This window comes from Anguilla anguilla, chromosome 8 (genome assembly GCF_013347855.1).
Source record: "Anguilla anguilla isolate fAngAng1 chromosome 8, fAngAng1.pri, whole genome shotgun sequence".
Classification (NCBI taxonomy): Eukaryota; Metazoa; Chordata; class Actinopteri; order Anguilliformes; family Anguillidae; genus Anguilla; species Anguilla anguilla.
In genome coordinates, this window is record NC_049208.1 from 5,802,371 (window position 1) to 5,825,378 (window position 23,008).

The 23,008-nt window shown below is 46.4% G+C and overlaps 1 protein-coding gene across 2 annotated transcripts in view; it reads right to left on the bottom strand.

Moving 5' to 3' along the window:
- Positions 1-411: 411 nt before the first annotated feature.
- Positions 412-23,008, bottom strand: part of cadm3 (cell adhesion molecule 3) — a 49,602-nt gene continuing 27,005 nt past the window's right edge. For both annotated transcript variants that reach the window (XM_035430312.1, XM_035430314.1), the window contains exons 4-10: positions 21,506-21,658; positions 20,280-20,417; positions 18,903-19,073; positions 16,964-17,054; positions 9,131-9,303; positions 2,141-2,266; positions 412-746 (exon numbers count right to left, since the gene is read on the bottom strand). In XM_035430312.1, the coding sequence (XP_035286203.1) occupies positions 628-746; positions 2,141-2,266; positions 9,131-9,303; positions 16,964-17,054; positions 18,903-19,073; positions 20,280-20,417; positions 21,506-21,658 (971 nt within the window). In that variant the 3' untranslated portion in view covers positions 412-627. The remainder of the gene's footprint in view (positions 747-2,140; positions 2,267-9,130; positions 9,304-16,963; positions 17,055-18,902; positions 19,074-20,279; positions 20,418-21,505; positions 21,659-23,008) is intronic.

The window sequence follows — 23,008 nt, forward strand, 5'->3', positions numbered from 1 at the left end:
AAGAGTATTTACAGTACACTGAACCATTTTCTGTTGAGTAAAAACAATGCTATATATTTATATATATTTATATATTTATAGTGGAATCCCACACATTGGATGTGGAGGCTTCTTTTAGTGTGTGGCAGACAGAGTGTTTGCAGGGCTCTATAAAGTTCTGTTTCCTCGGATAAGACAACTAAGGACGTCACAACGTTATAGCTCCAGTCTACATAAGCTGTTCGGTGTGCGTGTTCTGCGTTTGAGAGAGAGTGCGTACGTCTGCATACGTGTTCGTGTTTGTGTGTGTGAGTGTGTGCGTGTGTGTGTGTGTTTGTGTGCATGAGAGTGTGTTTGTGTGTACAAAGTTGCTTTTTAGTTAGTGTGTCAGTGTGTATGTGTGTGTGAGTTTAATGCCTTTTGTTAAAAATCAGTTTAATTCAGCTTCTGCTCTGTTTTTGATTTTTTTCTGTCTTCAGTTCTTACTTTTTCTTTAGTTTTCTCTCTGCACCTTCCCCCCCCCCCCACCCCCACGAACGCACACACCCACAGCGTGCAGAAGGCAGACGGATGCCGCTCCTCCTCTTTCCCTCCTCCTCCCTCCATCCCTCCCTCTATCCCTCTCTCCACCCCTCCCTCCCTCCCTCTCTAGATGAAGTACTCTTTCTTGTCGTCCGCTCCAGAGTGACCCCCCTCCGCGTTGATGATAGCCGTGTCGGCATCGGGCGCGTCGTCCGAACCCTTCGCCTCGTGAGTCAGATACGTCCCTGCAGCGAGGGGGGGGGGGGAGGGGGGGGAGGGAGAGAGGGGGGGGGGGGATAGAGGGAGAGAGAGGAAGGGGGGAGAGGGAGAGAGAGAGGGGGGAAGAAAGAGAGAGGGGGAGAGGGTGAGAGAGGGAGGGAGAGAGGGGGAGATAGAGGGAGAGAGAGGAAGGGGGGAGAGGGGGAGATAGAGGGAGAGAGAGGAAGGGGGGAGAGGGGGAGATAGAGGGAGAGAGAGGAAGGGGGGAGAGGGAGAGAGAGAGAGAGGGGAGGGAGAGGGGGGGGAGATAGAGGGAGAGAGAGGAAGGGGGGAGAGGGGGAGATAGAGGGAGAGAGAGGAAGGGGGGAGAGGGAGAGAGAGAGAAGGGGGGGAGGGAGAGAGAGAGTGGGGAGGGAGAGAGAGAGGGAGAGAGAGGAAGGGGGGAGAGGGGGAGATAGAGGAAGGGGGGAGAGGGAGAGAGAGAGAGAAGGGGGAGGGGGGGGAGGGAGAGAGAGAGTGGGGAGGGAGAGAGAGAGGGAGAGAGAGGAAGGGGGGAGAGGGGGAGATAGAGGGAGAGAGGAAGGGGGAGAGGGAGAGAGAGAGGGGGGAAGAAAGAGAGAGGGGGAGAGGGTGAGAGAGGGAGGGAGAGGGAGGGAGAGAGAGGAAGCGGGGAGAGGGGGAGATAGAGGGAGAGAGAGGAAATGGGGGAGAGGGAGAGAGAGAGGGGGAAGAAAGAGAGAGGGTGAGAGAGGGAGGGAGAGAGAAGGGGGAAGAGGGTGAGAGAGGGAGACAGAGGACAGAGAGGGAGGGGAGGGAGAGAAAGACAGAGACAGAAAGACATCCCTCAAGAAGCCGTTATAATAAAGCACGTTGTCACATAACTGAAGCTAAGCCCGGCTGGGCTTGGTTAGCACTGAAGCTAAGCAGGGCTGGGTTTGGTTAGCACTGAAGCTAAGCAGGGCTGGGTTTGGTTAGCACTGAAGCTAAGCAGGGCTGGGTTTGGTTAGCACTGAAGCTAAGCAGGGCTGGGTTTGGTTAGCACTGAAGCTAAGCAGGGCTGGGCTAGGTTACCACTGAAGCTAAGCAGGGCTGGGCTAGGTTAGCACTGAGGCTAAGCAGGGCTGGGTTTGGTTAGTATTGAAGCTAAGCAGGGCTGGGCTTGGTTAGCACTGAAGCTAAGCAGGGCGGGGTTTGGTTAGCACTGAAGCTATGCAGGGCTTGTTTTGGTTAGCACTGAAGCTAAGCAAAGCTGGGTTTGGTTAGCACTGAAGCCAGGCGGGGCTGGGCTTGGTTAGCACTGAAGCTAATCAAGGCTGGGTTTCGTTAGCATCTAGCCAGCCAGTTTAATTGTTTCATTTGACTCCCTCTCCTCCTCAGCTGACACGTTAATGTCATAGCGACATTTGGCTGGGTGTCTCACCTTTGTGTCTGATCAGGTACCTGCCCAGGACAATGAGGAGACAGAGGAGGATGAAGACAATGACCGCAACCACTCCACCAATCACAGCGTGGTCGACCCCGGAGGAGGTGGACATGGCGGTGGGGTCTGCAAGAGGAGAACAAAAACCGGCCAATCAGGAGACATGTTCCAAAAACAGGGAAAATCAGAGGGAGGTGTCCCAGGAAAAACCACCAATCGGGAGAAGCATATCCGAAAAAGGACCAATGAGGGGTAACATCCATCCCCAAAAAAAGGAGTTATATTTACTGTAAAATTAAAGGTCAATACAAGGGTCCACAACAGGGGTAGGAACACTGACACAGGAGAGGCGGAGTCATCACAAAAGCAGCCTGAGGGGAAGGATCACACACACACACACACACACACACACACAGTGGCCATTGGACTTACAGCCTGCAATTCCACCCTCTAACCACATGAGGGCGATAAAAAGCCTCCTCAGTCACCAGTTTGGTGACGATCAGCAATCATCACTCTCGGGTACCTGAATCATCCATAGCGGTGATTTCATCACTTCCGGGTCGCGTGAGGACCGAGGAGACGAGGACGGATAAAAATAAGCGGTCGGAATGAACCCAACGTGGAGTTTTGACTTCTCCACGCGCGTCTGTTTAGCTCAGATGAACTAGCCGAGGTTTGTCTCCCTGCACATTTTTCAATCAGTTTAATAACTACAAATTCCATCGTGAAGAATTTAATTTAGAATTCAAAAAAATTCTAAATTCTAAAATGTTTTCTCTTAATGTTCCGTTTCTTCCACCATTCAAAACCAAAAGGCACCCAGTGTCAAAATGTGGCAGCAACTCATCATCACTCATCATTCAAGTATGGCCATTGGTGTAAGTTGCGTGTTTGGGTTGTGTGTGTGCATGTTTGTGGGTGTGTGTGTGTGTGCACGTGTGTGCATGCATGTGTGAGTGTGTGTGTGTTTGTGAGCATATGTGTGTGTGTGCATGTGTGTGTATGTGGGTGTGTGTGTGTGTGTGTGTGTGTGTGAGTGTGCATGTGTGTGTGTGTGCGTGTGTGCACTCCTGAATTAAAAGATATTGCAGCAGTGGGATGGGCCTACTTAAAATTTGTAGAAACATAAAAAGAAGAACTTGCATACCACTAAAAATCAGGATAAATCCATTAGAGAAGGGTCATAAAGCTTAAAGTTAATGAAAAAAATATAATGCTATTCAAGCACACTGTAAAAAACTTAATATTCATCACTCTACACCACTCAGTACAGTCATCGAGGCCCAGTAAATAATATTCTTATAAATATGAGTGATATGAAACACTCACAGAATTAATATGAAAACTGTTGTGTGAGTGTGCGTGTGTGTGTGCGTCTCCAAGGGAGAATGTGTGTATGTTTTGTGTGTGAGCCCAAACACGTGTCACAGACATATGTATGAGAATATGTCAGTGTGTGTGTGAAAAATGTGTGCATCTGTGTGAGACTGTGAAGGAGAATGCGTTTATGTGTGTGTGTGTGTGTGTGTGTGTGCACGCGCATTTTTGTATGTGTGTGTTTGTGTATGATAATCTGTGAGAGGACGTCTGTGTGCGTCTGTCTGTCTATCTGTCTGTCTGTCCATGAGAGAGAATATGAGAGAGTGTGTGTATGCATGTGTGTCTGGGCGTGTGTGTGCGTGTGTGTGTTTGCGTGTGTGTGTATGCATGTGTGTGTGCGTGTGTGTTTGATCACATATTCTCTGTAGGGGGAATACTGAAACACAAAAAGGGGACAGACAGACGGACAGACAGACAAACAGACGATGACCTTAAGAAACACAGCAGAATAGAGGGGCCAGACAAACGAGCGGACGGGCGGACGGCTGGACAGACGGACGGACGGACAGACAGACACAGAAGACAGGTGACTGGACTGTACCTGCAGCGCTGTCTGCAGAATCTTCCCAAGGTGACGGAATGAAGAATGAAGACGGAGGGTGACGGAGCCACAGGTGTGGGAAAAGGAGTGAGTGGAAGGAGAGATGGAGGCAGCAAATGACAAGAGGAAAAGAGAATCAGTGAAGAATGGGCGGGGGTGTGGGGGCAGGGGGGGCGGGCGGGCGGTGGCGGGGCTGGGCTGCAGAACTAAACTTCCCACATTCCGATCTCAGGCACTCACCTGGAGCACAGGTAACACCTGAGCCATGATGCGGCAGTGTGTAAGTATGATGGGTAAGGAGCTGGTCTTGCAACCTGAAGGTCACAGGTTTGCTTCCCAGGTAGGACACTGCCGTTGCACCCTTGAGCAAGGTACTTAACCTGCATCGCTTCAGTATATATCTAGCTGTATAAATGGATGCAGTGTAAATGCTATGTAAAATAGTTCTGTGAGCTGCCCTGGATAAGAACATCTGCTAAAAAAATGCCCGAAATGTAATGTAACGTAATAACATGGTGGGGTGACATAGCTCAGGAGGTAAGACCGATTGTCTGGCAGTCGGAGGGTTGACGGTGCCCGCCCTGGGCATGTTGAAGTGTCCTTGAGCAAGACACCTAACCCCTAACTGCTCAGGCGAATGAGAGGCATCAATTGTAAAGCGCTTTGGATAAAAGCGCTATATAAATGCAGTCCGTTTACCATTTACATAGCACCCTGATGCCCATAAACCCGTCCCACAGCCACAACATCCAGGAGCACGCAAACAAAACACGCCTCGTATCCCGTTCGCAAGGAAGGACTGCAGTCTGCGCTTCGCTACGTTCGCTAAAATAAATGGGTTTCTCCTTGAAGTGATAACAACCAGGCAATAAAAAGTAGAGGAGGATGTCATTTAGACGAGCCTACCGTCGTATTCCCAAAGAGGTGAGTTTAAATTTTGTGTGGACGTTCAAATCGGAGGAGAGGTATGCTGCTATTATAAGCCAAATTTTTAAAAAATAAATTGTTTATGAATCGTAGCAAAGTCAAGGGGCGCACCTGCATAAGTAACAAATCAACAGCCTCATAAAACAAAAGGAGGCGTGCTCTACTTTTCAAAAAATTAATTTTTCAATAGCTGCCAAATAAACAGGGTTTATTTAGACTGGATAGTAACACGAGACGTAAACTTTATTTTCTTCGCAACCACATTTCCGCGACCTCTTTTTTTTTTTTAGACCACTTACTTTACATGCCAATCAGTCAATGAGTCAGCAAGAAGAATGACAGATGCTACAAGTAGCCTCACTAGACTCTCAAAAATAATTATGTCACTTCAAAGAATGCTGGAATAAATGTACATAATAAAAAGCGCTGGGTCGAAAACAACTCACACCGGGTTATTTCAGTAACATGGCACTGGGAAAAATATTAGACAGAACACATACTGGCTTACTTAAACCCCGATTTTTGAGTCCATAGATAACCCAAAATGCTGGGTTGTCAAATTAACCCACTTTTACTGTAGACCCATCCACTTTTAGGGTCTACCTATCTATCCAATTTTTTAAATAGTAGCGCTACTCATCCACGTCAGGTCATCAACGTCATTTAAAATTTGGGATACGTGTACTGTTTGTTCTCCGTACCCACACTCTATATTCACTATATTACTATATTCACGACAAAAATGCAGAGACTTTGTAATTTAAACGATCTTGCAACGCAGGTTTTGTAGCTTTTATCGCAGGCTGCGCTGAAAGCAAACGCGGTAGTTAACAGAGTCGGCATCTTGTTTTTTTTTTGTTACATGCATTTAGTGATTACCACTTGATTTTCCTAAATTGAATTTATCATTTAATCGCCCTAACGTGACGTGAAGAAAGAAGCTGTGTGTTCACCCGCTAACTGATTATTCAGAACATTGACATCACTGAATGAAATAATCAACGAAAGTGAATGAAAACAGGTTGAGTCCAATGATCAGTTTAAAGGGAAGGTTACAGCCCTGTCTAATTTCAGCTCAGCAACCACCACTGTCAGGATGTAAGCTCATTAGTGAAATCTGGTGGCGTGGTGTATGGTTGGAGCAAGTACTTGCAGACACTGCGGCACAGCACCTGGAGTTGAGTAGCACTGATATTTCTCTGAAGCGGGCCAAAATAAACAGAGTTAATCTCAACCAGTGCTGTGTTAAATGTGTATTATTCATGATGGGCTATTGAGGAATTATGATTATTATATTGTCTAATTATAATTGATCCGTCTGTGACCAAAAGAGACTCTCAAACAGGCGCCGTCCACTACTACAATCGATACGAATCACATTCGACTTTTTAAACATAAATTTATGTAACTGCTGATGATAGCCAGTGAAACCGGACATATTTTATGGACTGGGATCATTGAATTGTCTTTTTAACACTATCCCCAACCTACAGCATGAAACAAAAGCTAGTCAGCAAATGAAGCTAGTGAAATAGCAACCTGCTATTTATAAAACAGACCCCTGCCTAAATCCAAAAATAGCTGGCATGATAGGCCCAGAAGAATATTGATAGCTGCTTGCCAGCAAAAGAATACAGTAGCTAGATTGCTAGTAAGCTTGAAGCGTACATGAACCCACAACCTAACATGATTGAAGTTCTAAAGTATACATCACATCTGCCTGTCAGATAATTCTGACTACATACAGCACATGCATTCACTGATAAATATAATGGGGAAGACAGCAAGCTAACGAAGAGACAGCTAGCGCTAACTGTATATTGTGTTCACTTGCCAGTGAACTAGTGGCATAGCCACTAACTATAGTCACTAACTGTATCTGCATAGTAACTAACCTACAACCATCACTACTCTCAGGACTGCCGCCGTGGGCTACGCATGGCAAATTGTGGTCACTCACTCACGGACGTTTAGTCGGATGCATGCGCAGGCGGTGCTTCGTTTAGTAGGACGCATGCGCAGGTGGTGCTTCGTTTAGTAGGACGCATGCGCAGGTGGTGCTTCGTTTAGTAGGACGTATGCGCAGCTGGTGCTTCGTTTAGTAGGACGCATGCGCAGGCGGTGCCGGCTAAAATGTGTCTGCGGAAGTGAGTTGCACCGTGGGTCTGGACGACTCCGTGCTTGTTACTACTGCTTCTACCATTTTCAATGCTGATAGTCAAGTACTTTCTACCTTTCTAAACTTGCTAGTAAGCAGTATAGCTTGCTCTATCTGGCTAGCTAGCTAAAACGTTGCTGTTGCTGTTGAGAGTTTTATATAAACTTGAAAGTGTTAAGATTTACACAGCTATATTTGTATTTTGTAATAAAAAAATGTGAGCCTTCACGAGTTGGCAGAGGCAAGCGAACCAAAGTTTTTTCCCTCGACCTTGTTTCTTGTTGCATGTAATATTTAACTGTGAAATTTATTTTTTATCCAGTCTCATAAAAATGCACAGGGCACAGCCTGAACACATTGTCAACTGACTCGTGTTTTTGTGACTCTTCCCTTAATATTTAAAAGGCCGTATGTATTATTTTGTGCTTCTGCATGCAGGAGAGAGAGAGAGAGAGAGAGAGAGAGAGCGCAATGAGGCAGAATATGCAAAATGGCTATGATGCGCAAAATCTCAACACTGCGAGATTCTACCAGAGGTGATCTGCCAGAGGTGGGCGATAAGACCATCAAAACACAGAGGGCGGGGTTCAAAGGTCAAGGGTGCAGGCTGAACTGTATTTTCTTGCTTTTTCTCACTCACTCACATCCTTTTACATCTAAAAGCTGCCCTGGATCTTCAGATCTGATTTTAACAACGTTTTACTAAAGAATCTTGTCAATTCCTAGCCATGCTATAGTCATCTGCCAGAGTCTCTGTCTGTGATGCCAAAATGAAGCCACGCCCCCTTCTTAAGTTACTGGCCTAACAATTGAGAGTGCATAACTGGACAGGAAACAGAAGAAACCCCTCCAGTCAGTTCCATATTTTTCGTGTTTAATGCTAAGATGAAAAAAAAAGTGTTTCAGAAAAACTGACAATCCACACCACAATACCTGTTGCTAGAAAGGCTATAAGCAGTGTCAGTTGTTCTGACTGTAACTGCTGCTGCAGTGTCTGGTTCTGGGTGCTGTAGTATCTACATTTCTGAGTGTCAGTGCTACAGTGTCAGTGGCTTTGAGCGTCAGTGCTGCAGTATCAGTGGTTCTGGGTGTCAGTGTTACAGTATCAGTGGTTCTCAGTGTGAGTGCTAAAGTATCAGTGGTTCTGAGTGTGAGTGCTGCAGCGTTGGTGATTTTGTATGTCAGTGCTGCAGTATCAGTGGTTCTGATTGTCAGTGCTATGTATTCCGTGGTTTTGAGAGTCACAGTTTTGGGTTTCAGTGGTTCTAAGTGTCAGTGCTGCAGCGTCAGTGGTTTTATCTGACAGTACAGCAGCATCAGTGGGTCTGAGTGTCCGTGCTGCAGTGTCAGTGGTTCTGAGTGTCAGTGGTTGTGTGATTTTGAGCATATTTACCTGTGAAGCTGTAAAGTCCATTCAGCCGTATAGGAACTGATGATGGAGTAAGAGAGGGAGAAAGGGAGGAGGAGAGGAGGGGATGGGAGGGAGATAGAGAGGGAGAGCCACTTTCCGAGGGAAATAAAGAGTTGGAGAGAGAAGAAGAGGCTAAAGGAGAGGGAGAAGTAGACATTAACAAGGGAGGAGAGGTATAAGGAGAAGTTGACATTAAAGAGGAGGCAGACGAAGAGAGAGAGGAAGAGATGAACGAGAGAGAAGGAGAAGAAGAGGAAGAGGGGAAAGAGGCAGGAGGAGAGGAAGGAAAGAGGGAGGGATTAAAAACAGAGGTAGGATAGAGGGCGTCTGAATGCGGGTGGCCTTGAAGGCGTTGAGGGGAGGATGGGAGGATGAAAAAGTGGATAAAACGAGAAAAAAAGAGGAGGGAACACGTGAATGGAAAATGAGTGAGAGAATCGAACAGAAAGAAACGAAAAGAAAAATCAGAAAAGAAAGGTGAAAAAGGTAAAAAAAAAAAAAAAAAAGTATGCACAACAGCAGACGAAAATAAAAGGACGGTGCGAGGGCGTGGCGTGGGCGTGGCAGTACCTTGCACCAGCAGGGCGTAGTCGGCCAGGCCCGTCCCGATCCCGTTGTCCACCTGGCACAGGTAGACGCCGTTGTCGGACTTGTTCAGCTGCTCGAAGCGCAGGAAGCTCCCGTCGGCCTTGACCAGCGAGGGCAGCGAGCCGTCCTTCTTCTCCCAGAGAAAGGAGGAGGGACTGAGAGAGAGAGAGAGAGGGAGGGAGAGAGGGAGAGAAATGGGCAGAGGGAGAAAGAGTGAGAGTGAAAGGGAGAGAAATGGACAGAGGGAAGAGAGAGACAGAGATAAAGAGTAAAATAGAGAGAAATTAACAGAGGGAAGAGAGAGATAGAGAAAGAAAGAGTAAAAGAGAGAGAAATTAACAGAGGGAAGAAAGAGAGAGAGAGAGAGAAAGAGAGCGAGAGATAACATTTATTAGATTACCATAAATATCAACATTTATTTCCGTGATTTCTTTTATAGAGCACATATGAGCAGATTGCCGTAGTACTGTTAACGGTCTGCTGTAAAAAGATGAATGTCAGTGAATTTTATGGTAGAAGTCTCTAAAATAGCGAAGGTCAAATGTAAATAACTGCATTATTTACGGTCAAGCCCCGTAATAGATTTAACATCTGCTAGACATATGGCCTGCTGCCACATGCTTAACATATTGTTAGCTTTATTTACAGTGAGCTCCGTAACGTTTGGGGAAAAAGGCGTATGTTTATTCATCTTGATTTGGCTCTGTTGTCCACAATTTTATATTTATAATCAACCAGTTCCCACGTGGTTAAAGTCCAGCTTCTCAGCTTTTATTAAAGGGTATTTTTTTAAATACGTTTTGGCTGCACCATGTAGAAATTACAGCACTTTCGGTCATAGTTCCCCCATTTCAGGGCACCATAATGTTTGGGTCCAATGGCTTCACAGGTGTTTCTGATTGGTCAATTGCTTCCTAGGTGCAGGTATAAGAAAGCGTTTCAGCGTCTAGTCTTGATTCAAGGCTTTCGGTTGCCGTTGGTCATCTGTTATGGGCGTCTGTCAACATGACGACCAGCGTTGAGCCAATGAAAGTCAAGGAAGCCATAACGAGGCTGAGAAATACGAAAAACAGTCAGAGACATGGGGCCGCACCTTAGTCTTACCGAAATCAACATTTCAAACATCACTAAGAAGAAAGACAGCGCTGGTGAGCTCAATAACAGCAAAGGGCCAAGGAAGATCCCCACAGGTAAAGACTAAGAAATCTCACCATAATAAAGAAAAGCCCCAAAGGACCTGTCCAGCAGATCAGAGACAGTCGACAGGAGGCAGGCACGGATGTGTCAGTGCCTGCAGTCCACAGAAGACTTCACAAACAGAAACACAGAGGCTACACCGCGAGATGCAATCCACTAGTTAGCCACAAAAAACAAGATGGCCACGTTACAGTTTGCTAAGAAGCACCTGCTGTAAAAGAGCCCGCAGAGTTCTGGAAAAAAATGTCTTGTGGACAGATGAGACAAAGTTTCACTTGTATCAGAGTGATGGTGACAGCTAAGAGAGTAGGCCAAAAGGAACTGCCCAAGATCCAAAGCACCCCCCCCCCCCCCTCATCTGTGAAACATGGTGGTGGGGGTGTTATGGTTTGCGCATGTATGGCTGCCACAGATACTGGCTCACTTGTCTTCACTGATAATGCAACTGTTGATAGCAGCAGCAGAATGAATTCGGAAATGTACAGAAGCATCTTGTCTGCTCAAGTTCAACCTCCAAACTCATTGGATGGTACAGTACTTCATTCTACATTAAGACGATGATCAAAAAACATACCACTAAAGCAACAAAGGAGTCTTTCAAAGCCAAAAACTGGAAAATTCTTGACAGACCAAGTCATTCAAACGAACTGAAACCAACTGAACGTGCGTTTCATATGCTGAAGAGAAAGCTAGCAACTAGCCCCTGAAACAAGCAGGATCTGAAGATGGCTGCACTACAGGCCAGGCAGAGCATTACATTACATTACATTACATTACATTACATTACATTACAGGCATTTGGCAGACGCTCTTATCCAGAGCGACGTACAACAAAGTGTATAACCATCATCACCAGATAAGATAATAAGTGCCTGGTGATGTCTATGTATCACAGACTTCAAGCAGCCATTGCATGTATAGGATATGCAACAAAGTACTAAACATGATTACTTTCATTTACATAATATTAATATGTCATAATATTAATAGGTGCCCTGACATGGGGAGGGCAATGTATGAAACATATTGCAATTTCTGCATGGTGAAACCAAACTGTATAAAAATACCCCTAAATAAAAGCTGAGAATGTGCACTTTACCTACATGTTAATTGTTTGATTGCAAATCTGAAATTGTGGAGTACAGAACCAAATCAATCAAAGAAAAAAGTATTTGTTCCAAACGTTATAGAGTTCACAGACTACGGTCTACGGTAAAGTTTGCCTGCTGTTTTACAGAAAAATAAAAAAAAATTTTTTACAGTGTTGTGCTACTAAACATTAACAGGGTGCTGTAGCAGTTACCATAGTATTAATAGCCAAGGGTGTACAGATTGTGGTGTGTGAGAGTGAAATTAGCACAGACTCTACATTACATTACAGGCATTTAGCAGATGCTCTTAGCCAGAGGTTGTCCATTTATGTATGCATACTGAAGCAATGCAGGTTAGGTACCTTGCTCAAGGGTACAACGACAGCGTCCTACCTGGGAGCTGAACCCGTGACCTTTAGGTTACAAGACCAGCTCCTTACCCATTACGCTACACTGCCGCCCACAGCTCTACAGCAGCACGTACACCCTCTGGCAATATTGACTGAAGAAGAACCGCAAGACGATGTGCTTATTCAAGATAAACAACAACATATCTGCTTTCTGACCAAATGAAATTAAAGTAAGTGCTTTTAGACAGCGTCACAGCAGAGCTTGCAAGTGATGCTAATACATTAAAATTAGCAAGAGACTGGTTAGCTATTAGCCGACTTCCTGTTGCCCTGTGACAGTTTGCAAGCTTGTAAACCGCTCTGGATTATTAGTCGACTGGCTTCTCTTGAGCAGACTACGCTAACGAGAGCAAACCTCAACAAATGTACGGCAGTGTCGCACAACGGGTTAAGAAACCGGTCCGAATTGCTTGAGCAAATATCCAGCAGTGTAGCCACGGATGCAATGTAAATGCTATGCAAAAAGTTTGCGCAAGTCCCTCCGGATAAGAGCGTCTACTAAACGCCTGTACTGTAATGCAATGATTTTTTAACAGACGTATAAAATATCTAGCGGTGGGCCGTTAGCTTTTCATTTAGCGTTAATGGACTTAGCGGCTCACTCACTGGATGCTGCAATGCTACCAGGGGGGGAAAAAACTGACAGAACAGAGGCAGAAAGAGCCATTGCAAATGACAGGCCATCAGCCAATAAATGATTGACGTTCCACTGAGTGAAAAACAACCGGTCTCCGTTACGGCTTTGTGATTGGTTGGTCTTGAGAACGCGCTGTGAACGTGCGATGGGCATTCCTCCAATGAGACCTCAAAGCCGAAGTGTTTCTCAGCGAAATGGGGGACAGTAAAAGTCCGGACAAGCTTAGTAAAAGGAGACTCAGGGGTGATTTGATTGAGGCTTTCAAATTCATAAAGGGGATCAACAAAGTGAACTACAAGAGATTCTTCAGGTTGAGTTCTGTTAGTAGAACGAGGGGACATAAATGTAAATTAGCAAAAGGTAAATTCCATACAGACATTAGGAAGAATTTTTTCATGCAGAGAGTAGTCAATGTGTGGAATAGCCTGCCATGTCACGTAGTAGAGGCAGAAACTCTGGGGCTTTTCAAGACTAGGCTTGATGCGGTGTTATATACTATCTAGTCTGTAGATTAATCAGAGCACTAATTTAGTCAGGAAAATGGCGAGCGTTGTCGGGCTGAATGACCTGTTCTTGTCATTATGTTATGTTATGTTATGTTATGGAAATGACCAGCCGGATATGACCGGCCAATCCCAGCAAGAGGACATTAGACACAGGGATTCATTGACCATTGGAGGGAACAAATCAGATATTTCTCAGTGACAGAACAGGATGTTTTGCCCACCAAAGGTCCTCTGCTAAGCCCATGTTAGTAACTGTAGTGTCAAAACAATGTGGAGTAGTGGTCTGAGCAGTATCAGTAACAGCAGTGGTACCACAGTATAGAGTAGTAGAGAGTAGGTTTTATACAGAAACCGCAAGTTTATAAGCATAGCGTCACCTAACAGACAATCTAATGTAATTCGAAAATCAACCACCAGAGGGAGCACTGCTCATTTTTGTCAAATTATAGTACTTTTAATGCTGTTCAGTTTTAAGCAAGTTTTAGACTAAACACAGTAACGTCTACATACACAAGAATGTATTCCCTGTGTGTATGTGCGTACATATGTATGCAAATGAATATCTGTGTGTGTATGCTCAAATAATGTGCATGTGCGTGAGTGTGTGTGTGTGTGTGTACTTCTGCCTGTAATGTGTTCCAATTGTTTATATATTTGATTATTGATCACAGAAATAACTGTTTCAGCCTATTATAGCCTAAACCATTTCAACCTATTATGACCAACACCAGTTCAGCCTATTATGACCAACACCAGTTTAGCCTATGGGAGGGAGAAAGGGATGAAACAGATGGTTGGAGAGGAAGAATGATGGAAGGAACAAGGGATGGAGAAGGGATTGTCAGGGGTGCAGCAACAGGAAGGAGTCTGTTGAAAAGAGGAGAGAGATCAATACAGAGCTGCACAAGCAGACATCATTCATAATGCAGAAGAGAGAGAGGGAGAGGGACAGTGAGAGAGAGAGGAGAGAAGGAAAGAGGGAGACAGAGAGAGGTTAGAAGGGAGAGAGGGAGAGGAAGGGAGGGAAAGAGGGAGAAAGAGGGGGAGAGAAGGATGGAGGGAGAAAGAGAGGAATACGGGAGAGAGGGAGGGAGAGAGGAAGGGAGGGAGAGAGAAGGAGAAGAAGGGAGAGAGGGAGGGAGAGAGTGGGAGAGGAAGACAGAGAGAGAGATGGGTGGAAGGAGGGAGTGAGAGAGGGGAGAGAGAGGACGAGAGGGAGAGAGAATGAGGGAGTGAAAGGGAGGGAGAGAGAGAGAAAGGGAGAGAGAGGACAAGAGGGAGAAAGAAGGAGGGAGTGAAAAGGAGGGAGAGAGAGAGAAAGGGAGAGAGAGGACAAGAGGGAGAAAGAAGGAGGGAGTGAAAGGGAGGGAGAGAGAGAGAGAGAGAGGGGTTGAGGGCTGCACCACAGGGCAGTGCATTACACCACCCCGTTTTTTTTTGCGCCATTGAAAGTTCCCTGGGGCGGGGGTGTGGTTTTAACGACTGCCGATTTTCAATAAGCAGCACTGAAACGGGAGCCAGCCGAGAGGGACTCCTAACCGAGCACACCCCTCTATACCAGCTCCCCTGGAGCTCCCTCTGAAGAAGCCTCCACCCAAACCTTAACCCTGCTCCCCTGGAGCTCCCTCTGAAGGAGCCTCCACCCAAACCTTAACCCTGCTCCCCTGGAGCTCCCTCTGAAGGAGCCTCCACTCAAACCTTAACCCTGCTCCCCTGGAGCTCCCTCTGAAGGAGCCTCCACCCAAACCTTAACCCTGCTCCCCTGGAGCTCCCTCTGAAGGAGCCTCCACCCAAACCTTAACCCTGCTCCCCTGGAGCTCCCTCTGAAGAAGCCTCCACTCAAACCTTAACCCTGCTCCCCTGGAGCTCCCTCTGAAGGAGCCTCCACCCAAACCTTAACCCTGCTCCCCTGGAGCTCCCTCTGAAGGAGCCTCCACTCAAACCTTAACCCTGCTCCCCTGGAGCTCCCTCTGAAGGAGCCTCCACTCAAACCTTAACCAAGTACAGACTCACTGACAGCAGCCTCAATCTAAACCTTAACCAAGTAAAGACTCACTGACAACAGCCTCAATCTAAACCTTAACCAAGTAAAGACTCACTGACAACAGCCTCAATCTAAACCTTAACCAAGTAAAGACTCACTGACAACAGCCTCAATCTAAACCTTAACCAAGTAAAGACTCACTGACAACAGCCTCAATCTAAACCTTAACCAAGTAAAGACTCACTGACAACAGCCTCAATCTAAACCTTAACCAAGTAAAGACTCACTGACAACAGCCTCAATCTAAACCTTAACCAAGTAAAGACTCACTGACAACAGCCTCAATCTAAACCTTAACCAAGTACAGACTCACTGACAACAGCCTCAATCTAAACCTTAACCAAGTAAAGACTCACTGACAACAGCCTCAATCTAAACCTTAACCAAGTACAGACTCACTGACAACAGCCTCAATCTAAACCTTAACCAAGCACAGACTCACTGACAACAGCCTTAACCCAAAACTTAACCAAGTACAGACTCACTGACAACAGCCTCCACTCAAACATTAACCAAGTACAGACTCATTGACAACAGCCTCAATCTAAACCTTAACCAAGTACAGACTCACTGACAACAGCCTCAATCTAAACCTTAACCAAGTAAAGACTCACTGACAACAGCCTCAACTCAAACCTTAACAAAGCACACTTTCAAACATTAATTATATACCAACAAGGCCCAATATTTTTAAACAAGCAACAACAATTAAAAACAAAAACAACAACAAAAAAAAAATCATCACCACATATCTAATCAAACATTAACAGCAAGCACATGTTTGTAATTTTAAAAAGATCAGAGGGACACCCACACACACTTAGTTCCTCACCTACGTAACCACGGAAATGAAGCGTTGGAAAAATTTGGCCTAAAAACAAACCCAAATTGGACACCGGGAGACAGAAGGAAGACAGAAAAACAATGGATCAAAAAAATAAATATTAAACACAAGGTTCCCAGAGGGTTTGATTGTACATAACTCCCACACATAAAACAAGAGACACATCAGGGAGAAAAAAAATTCTTCCACTCAAATGCTGCAGATAAGTGAACTCTTTTTTTTCCGCAAGGGTCTCTCAGTGGGGGCAAACTTTAGAAACAGAGATGTCTCCCTGACCCAACCCTAGCCTAACCCTAGACTGACCATAACCCTAAGCACAAGCCTACTGCTATGAGTACACATCAGCGGTGCGTCACTGGATTTGTAGTTTTAGCAAAGTTGTCATAAAGACTGGCTCAATTTTGATGCTGGTATGGGGAGGAAAAATGAGCTGAACTCTAAAGTCTGTGTGCAAATTTTGCCCCTCTGGTTTAATACTCATGCCATGTTTACTCTCATTTGTTTTTGTATAACACATAATACATCGACATCGTACATGGCCAGTGTATTACTATTGCTATTGTGCGGTATTTATGGAATGGATTGAGTACGTAATGAGTGGAGCTTGTGTGGGTGTCTGAGAAGGGAAAATGAATGAGTAATGTTTATTTGTGCATGGAGCAAGTATTCAGTGAGTAGAGTGTGTGTGTGTGTGTGTGTGTGTGTGTGAACAGGTAGAATAAATGAGCAATGTGTATTTGTGTGTGGTGAGTATGCAGTGAGTAGCGCGCGTGCGTGTGTGTGTGTGTGTGTGTGTGTGAACAGGCAGAATGAGTGAGCAATGTGTATTTGTGTGTGGTGAGTATGCAGAGAGTAGAGAGTGTGTGTGTGTGTGTGTTTGTGTCTGTCTGTCTGTGTGTGTGTGTGTGTGTGTGAACAGGTAGAATGAGTGAGCAATGTGTATTTGTGTGTGGTGAGTATGCAGAGAGTAGAGTGTCTGTGGGTGTGTGTGTGTTTGTGTCTGTGTGAATAGGTTAAATGAATGAGTAATGTGCACTTGTGTGTGGGGAATATGCAGTAGAGTAGAGTTTGTTGAGTCTGACTTACTCGGGGTTTCCATCACCAATGCACTGCAGGTAGAACTTGGCTCCCTCTCTGGGTAGATTAGTCTCAGGTTCGATGTGGACGATGGGAGAGTCTGAGACAGAGAGAGAGAGAGAGAGAGAGAGCAAAAATCACCAGCCTGCAGGCAAAGCCCAACGCGGTGCATTGCAAACGCAGCTCACCGTAGCTCGTTATAGCACATTACACGTCGCTACAACAAGCCAGAACAGACCCCACAACTCAGCGATAAACTATGATTACGTTCAGTGGATGGGGTAGCACAGATTTTACATGGAACCCTGAACGCTGTATTGGAGCAATATAGTGCATTCCAGGTTTAGTACAATAGTAGTCTACTCTGTATTGGGGGTGCATAAGTATAGTACAGTAGTATATTGTAGCAGTATTAGTCTAGATCTTACACAGCACACTGAGCTGCGTCTCTGTATTGGGGGTGTATAGGTATAGTACAGTAGTATAGCAGCAGTAGTCTAGGTCTTACACAGCACGCTGAGTTGCATCTCTGTATTGGGCGTGTATAGGTATAGTACAGCAGTATAGCAGCAGTAGTCTAGGTCTTACACAGCACGCTGAGTTGCATCTCTGTATTGGGGGTGTATAGGTATAGTACAGTAGTATAGCAGCAGTAGTCTAGGTCTTACACAGCACGCTGAGTTGCATCTCTGTATTGGGGGTGTATAGGTATAGTACAGTAGTGTAGCAGTAGTAGTCTAGGTCTTACACAGCACGCTGAGTTGCATCTCTGTATTGGGCGTGTATAGGTATAGTACAGTAGTATAGCAGCAGTAGTCTAGGTCTTACACAGCACACTGAGTTGCATCTCTGTATTGGGGGTGTATAGGTATAGTACAGTAGTATAGCAGCAGTAGTCTAGGTCTTACACAGCACGCTGAGTTGCATCTCTGTATTGGGGGTGTATAGGTATAGTACAGTAGTATAGCAGCAGTAGTCTAGCTCTTACACAGCACGCTGAGTTGCATCTCTGTATTGGGGGTATATAGGTATAGTACAGTAGTATAGCAGCAGTAGTCTAGCTCTTACACAGCACGCTGAGTTGCATCTCTGTATTGGGCGTGTATAGGTATAGTACAGTAGTATAGCAGCAGTAGTCTAGGTCTTACACAGCACGCTGAGTTGCGTCTCTGTATTGGGGGTGTATAGGTATAGTACAGTAGTATAGCAGCAGTAGTCTAGGTCTTACACAGCACGCTGAGTTGCGTCTCTGTATTGGGGGTGTATAGGTATAGTACAGTAGTATAGCAGCAGTAGTCTAGGTCTTACACAGCACGCTGAGTTGCGTCTCTGTATTGGGGGTGTATAGGTATAGTACAGTAGTATAGCAGCAGTAGTCTAGGTCTTACACAGCACGCTGAGTTGCGTCTCTGTATTGGGGGTGTATAGGTATAGTACAGTAGTATAGCAGCAGTAGTCTAGCTCTTACACAGCACGCTGAGTTGCGTCTCTGTATTGGGGGTGTATAGGTATAGTACAGTAGTATAGCAGCAGTAGTCTAGGTCTTACACAGCACGCTGAGTTGCATCTCTGTATTGGGGGTGTATAGGTATAGTACAGTAGTATAGCAGCAGTAGTCTAGGTCTTACACAGCACGCTGAGTTGCATCTCTGTATTGGGGGTGTATAGGTATAGTACAGTAGTATAGCAGCAGTAGTCTAGCTCTTACACAGCACGCTGAGTTGCATCTCTGTATTGGGGGTGTATAGGTATAGTACAGTAGTATAGCAGCAGTAGTCTAGATCTTACACAGCACGCTGAGTTGCATCTCTGTATTGGGGGTGTATAGGTATAGTACAGTAGTATAGCAGCAGTAGTCTAGATCTTACACAGCACGCTGAGTTGCGTCTCTGTATTGGGGGTGTATAGGTATAGTACAGTAGTATAGCAGCAGTAGTCTAGCTCTTACACAGCACGCTGAGCTCCTCCTCTGTCGTTTCGTCGCCCCCGGTGAGGGAGGGGTGGTCCACCGTGCAGGCGATGACGGCTTTGTTGTCGGCGCGGGTGACGGGGAGCTGCAGCTCGCTCCTCACCGTGAACGTGCGTTCGTTCGGGTCGGCCTGCACCGTCTCCGTCGAGCCTGCGGACGAAAGCGCAGCCTCACGGGTAAAAAAAGGAGAGCCTGTTGCATAAAGACAAGACATCCGCGGCTGCCATCTTTTTTTTTTTCTCCTTTTTTTTTTTTTTGGCGGATAATAAGTCCTTTTTTTGAAGTGCGCTGCCAGTCGCCCCCGGTTTTGGCGGTAACGCCCGCGCGGGGGTCAAGCGGCAACCGGTAAGCCCCGTTCAGAAGGCAGTGGGACACGCAGCCTCTGAAGAGACGAGGGGTGAGGCGAGGAGCTTAAGACGGTTTTTTGGCTAGACTGCAGCGCCCCTCTTTGTGAAGTGCCGAGTGCATTTTCAGTTCCCCGAGCGCGGGACCATTTAGCCCAGCGGGTCCACCTCGTCTCTCGCTGTGCGAAGTGACTGCGACTCTAAACCCGCAGCAGAGCATGAAGTCCCGTTAGACGTGACCATGTAAACAAATGCGTTCTTTTTAAAATCCTATTTCAGGCCTAAAGATGTTTTGTGTTTATCCAACCCATCCATTCATCCATACATCCATTATCTATGCCCGTTTTTCTGGTCAGGGTTAGGGGCGGGGAGGTGGTGCTGGAGCCTATCCCAGCATGCACTGGGTGAGAGGCAGGAATAGGTCGCCAGTCCATCGCAGGGCTTGTTTTGTGTTTATATCAATACAAAGCCGAAAAAATAAATAAAAACAAACAACCAAAAAAAAAACATGAACTGTTATGTACCGATAACACTTCACACACTGTGAATTCGTAATGCACATTCACATGGCAATTTGATTCAATTGTTCTCTTCAAAGTGTGTGAAGCAAGGGAACATTTTTCTAATTTTCTAGTTTCTTGAGTGCAATGTTTACTAATGAGGTCCATTCCCTCCAATTCCATGCCCTCTCAGTGCACAAGCGAACGGTTGGCTGAATATGCCGCCTTCTCGTGCGTCAGCGGGCCTGTCCGCGGTTGGTTAGGGAGCTGGACTCGTATCTGAGAGGTTGCCGGCTCAATGCCCAGGTGAGGTACAGCCTGTTTGCGCAACCGACAGAAGGTATCAACCCAAATTGCTTCAGCCGAATCTCCAGCGAATCGCACAAACGGAGGCCATGTTGCGTGCGCACAAAAAAAAAAAAAAAAAAAACGTAAATCCGTCCGCAAGTCGCGCTCCGGCTCGAGATCGAGCGTCTGCCCGATCGCGGAAACGAACCCCCCCCCCCGCTCACCGGTCAGCTCCTTCTTGTCCTTGGACCAGCGCAGCTTGGCGGCGGGTTTCCCGCCCGAGCTGGAGCAGATCAGGGTGACGGTGCCTCCCTCCTGCACCGCCTCGTTGTTGGTCAGGATCTGCGGCACGCCCGGGACACCTGAGGGACGGGAGCAGAGACACGAGGTGACAAAACCGCACAGAGATGTTTGTATTTTTGTTATGTTTTTATTTTTTTATTTTTTTTTTGGAAAAAGACAGGCGCACTCGAATCGGTAATCCGCCACGGCCGCGACGACAGCGCACAAAGGGCTCGGCTACGCAACGCCGCGTTCCAATCTGAGCCTCGCACGCGCGCGTCCTCCCTCAGCCGCTAAGCAAAGCAAAGCAAGCAAGCAAGCGCCCGTCAGACTTCCGCGGGCCGTGTTTAAACACCACCAACGCCGCCGCCGCCACCGCCGCCGCCGTCGAGTGGATCAGGACAGAGCACAACGCCGAGGGAAGCGGTGTGTGACACGAGCCCGGAAGATTAACCCAAAACACACACCCACACCTACAAAACCCCCCCCTCCCCCCACCTCCCCAGTGTCGCTATCAGGAATGACTAAAACAGCAAAGCAGCACTAAGAAAGCTTAAGGACGATAGCAATCACTTGTTCATTTCACAGACACACACACACACACACTCACGCACACACACACACACACACACACACACACACACACTCACGCACACACACAGAAACATACACATACACAGACAGACCGGAGCCCACGCAGACCCACACACATGCAGAAAAATATACACACACACACACATACACGCATGCACGCATACACAGAAACATACAAATACACACACACACACATTAACGTGTGCACACACATACATTCACATATAAACACACACACACATATACACACACATGCACACACACTCGCAAACACACACACACACACACACACATGCACACACACAAAAGGCACACACACACACACGCACACACACACACATATATACACACACATGTATGCACACACACAAAAGGCACACACACACACACACACACACATATACACACACATGCATGCACACACACATGCACACACACTTGCAAACACACACACACACACACACACACATGCATGCACACACACAAAAGGCACACACACACACGCACACACACATATATACACACACATGCATGCACACACACAAAAGGCACACACACACACACACACACAGACCCAGCACGGTGACTGTGGCGCGGGCAGTGCGAATGGGCTTCGTGAAGATGGAGCAGGTGTAGTCTCCATCGTCCGATAGCTGCACATCGGCGATGGTGATTGACAGCTCCGTGGGCGTGGATCGATGCAGCTGGATGCGGTTGTCTCTTAGAGCTGCGAAGACACAAGTAATTCCGGGATTATTACACACACCTACAGTACCCGAAGCAGAGGACCAATGACATAGCATCAGTCATGTCATTGGTCCAGTCATCAGAGGTGGGCTGATGGGGGCCGTGTCTGTTTCTGCTTTTCATCCCAACGTCTGGCTTTGATGACTTAATCAGGCCTAGCGTTTACACCGTCTGACATTTCAGCTACGCTTCCTGATAAGCGCACGAATGACAGCTGAAGACTGTTCTTGTGTCCTTAGGCTATATGACACGTTTTTTTTTACCGCGGTCTAATCTGCGAGTGAACCAGTGTTTGGGGTATACAGCCAATCAGCTCAGGGTAACTGGTCGAACCAAAAACCTGCACACACACACACCGGCCCACCACGACCAGATTTGCCCACCCCTGTTCAAATCTACATTCTCCACAAGCAAATACGGAATAAATTTGCGCAATAAATTAACCGCGTTCTTCACACACTGCCGAAGTCCTGCGCTGTTCAATATTTATAACGGCGAACTGCGGGCAGCGCTCGAGCAAACCGTAGCCCCTGCGCGTAACCGAATTAAATCCCTGCTCCGCGCAGACGACCCACTCCTCTGCTGTAGAACCAGGACCTACTAGAGCTGCAGTTCCACGACTGGCCACTGGGAGCCACGAGACCGGAATTAAAGTATTGCGCAGCAAATCCCAACTGCCGCTTTTATTATTTTACTCTGCCCGAGCTCGACTGCTCAGTTTGATGGATGGGGAACGTTAACGTTTCAGGGCTACTCGTACGGTACTGGCTGTGAGTCCGATCCGGCCTTTAATACAAGTGCTTGTATTACAGACCGGGGCAGTTAATGCGAGTTTCCGATTATGATACCATGACACGTAAACAGTCCTGCAAAAGTGTGATTTCTGCGGATGCTAGAAAACGCTAATTTATTTCCTTTCCTGAACTTAGCTGAAGTGTTAAGAGCAAAAGCATCTTTCAGTGCAGCCTCATGAATCGCGCATGAATGGAGGAACAGACTGCTGTACAGCGAGAGCAGGAACGTTTCTATTTCTCCGGAACGTTTTACTGGCATTAAAAATAAATAAATAAATAAAAAATAACGCTTAATTAGCCAGCACAGCTTTAGTTAATTCCGTGCAAATTAACTCACGTAATCAAAATGTCATTAAACTGCAGTTGTAGGCTATTGCTGTTGTTCATTCAATTTCAAAGGGTGCAGAAAAAAGCGAGCGTGAATAACGATGGGTGCACGACTTCACAAAAATTAATAAAACATTCACTTGCTGCCACAGTCCCGCCAATAAACAAATGTGCCGACGTCGGCTTCACTATATATTAAGCCATCTTTG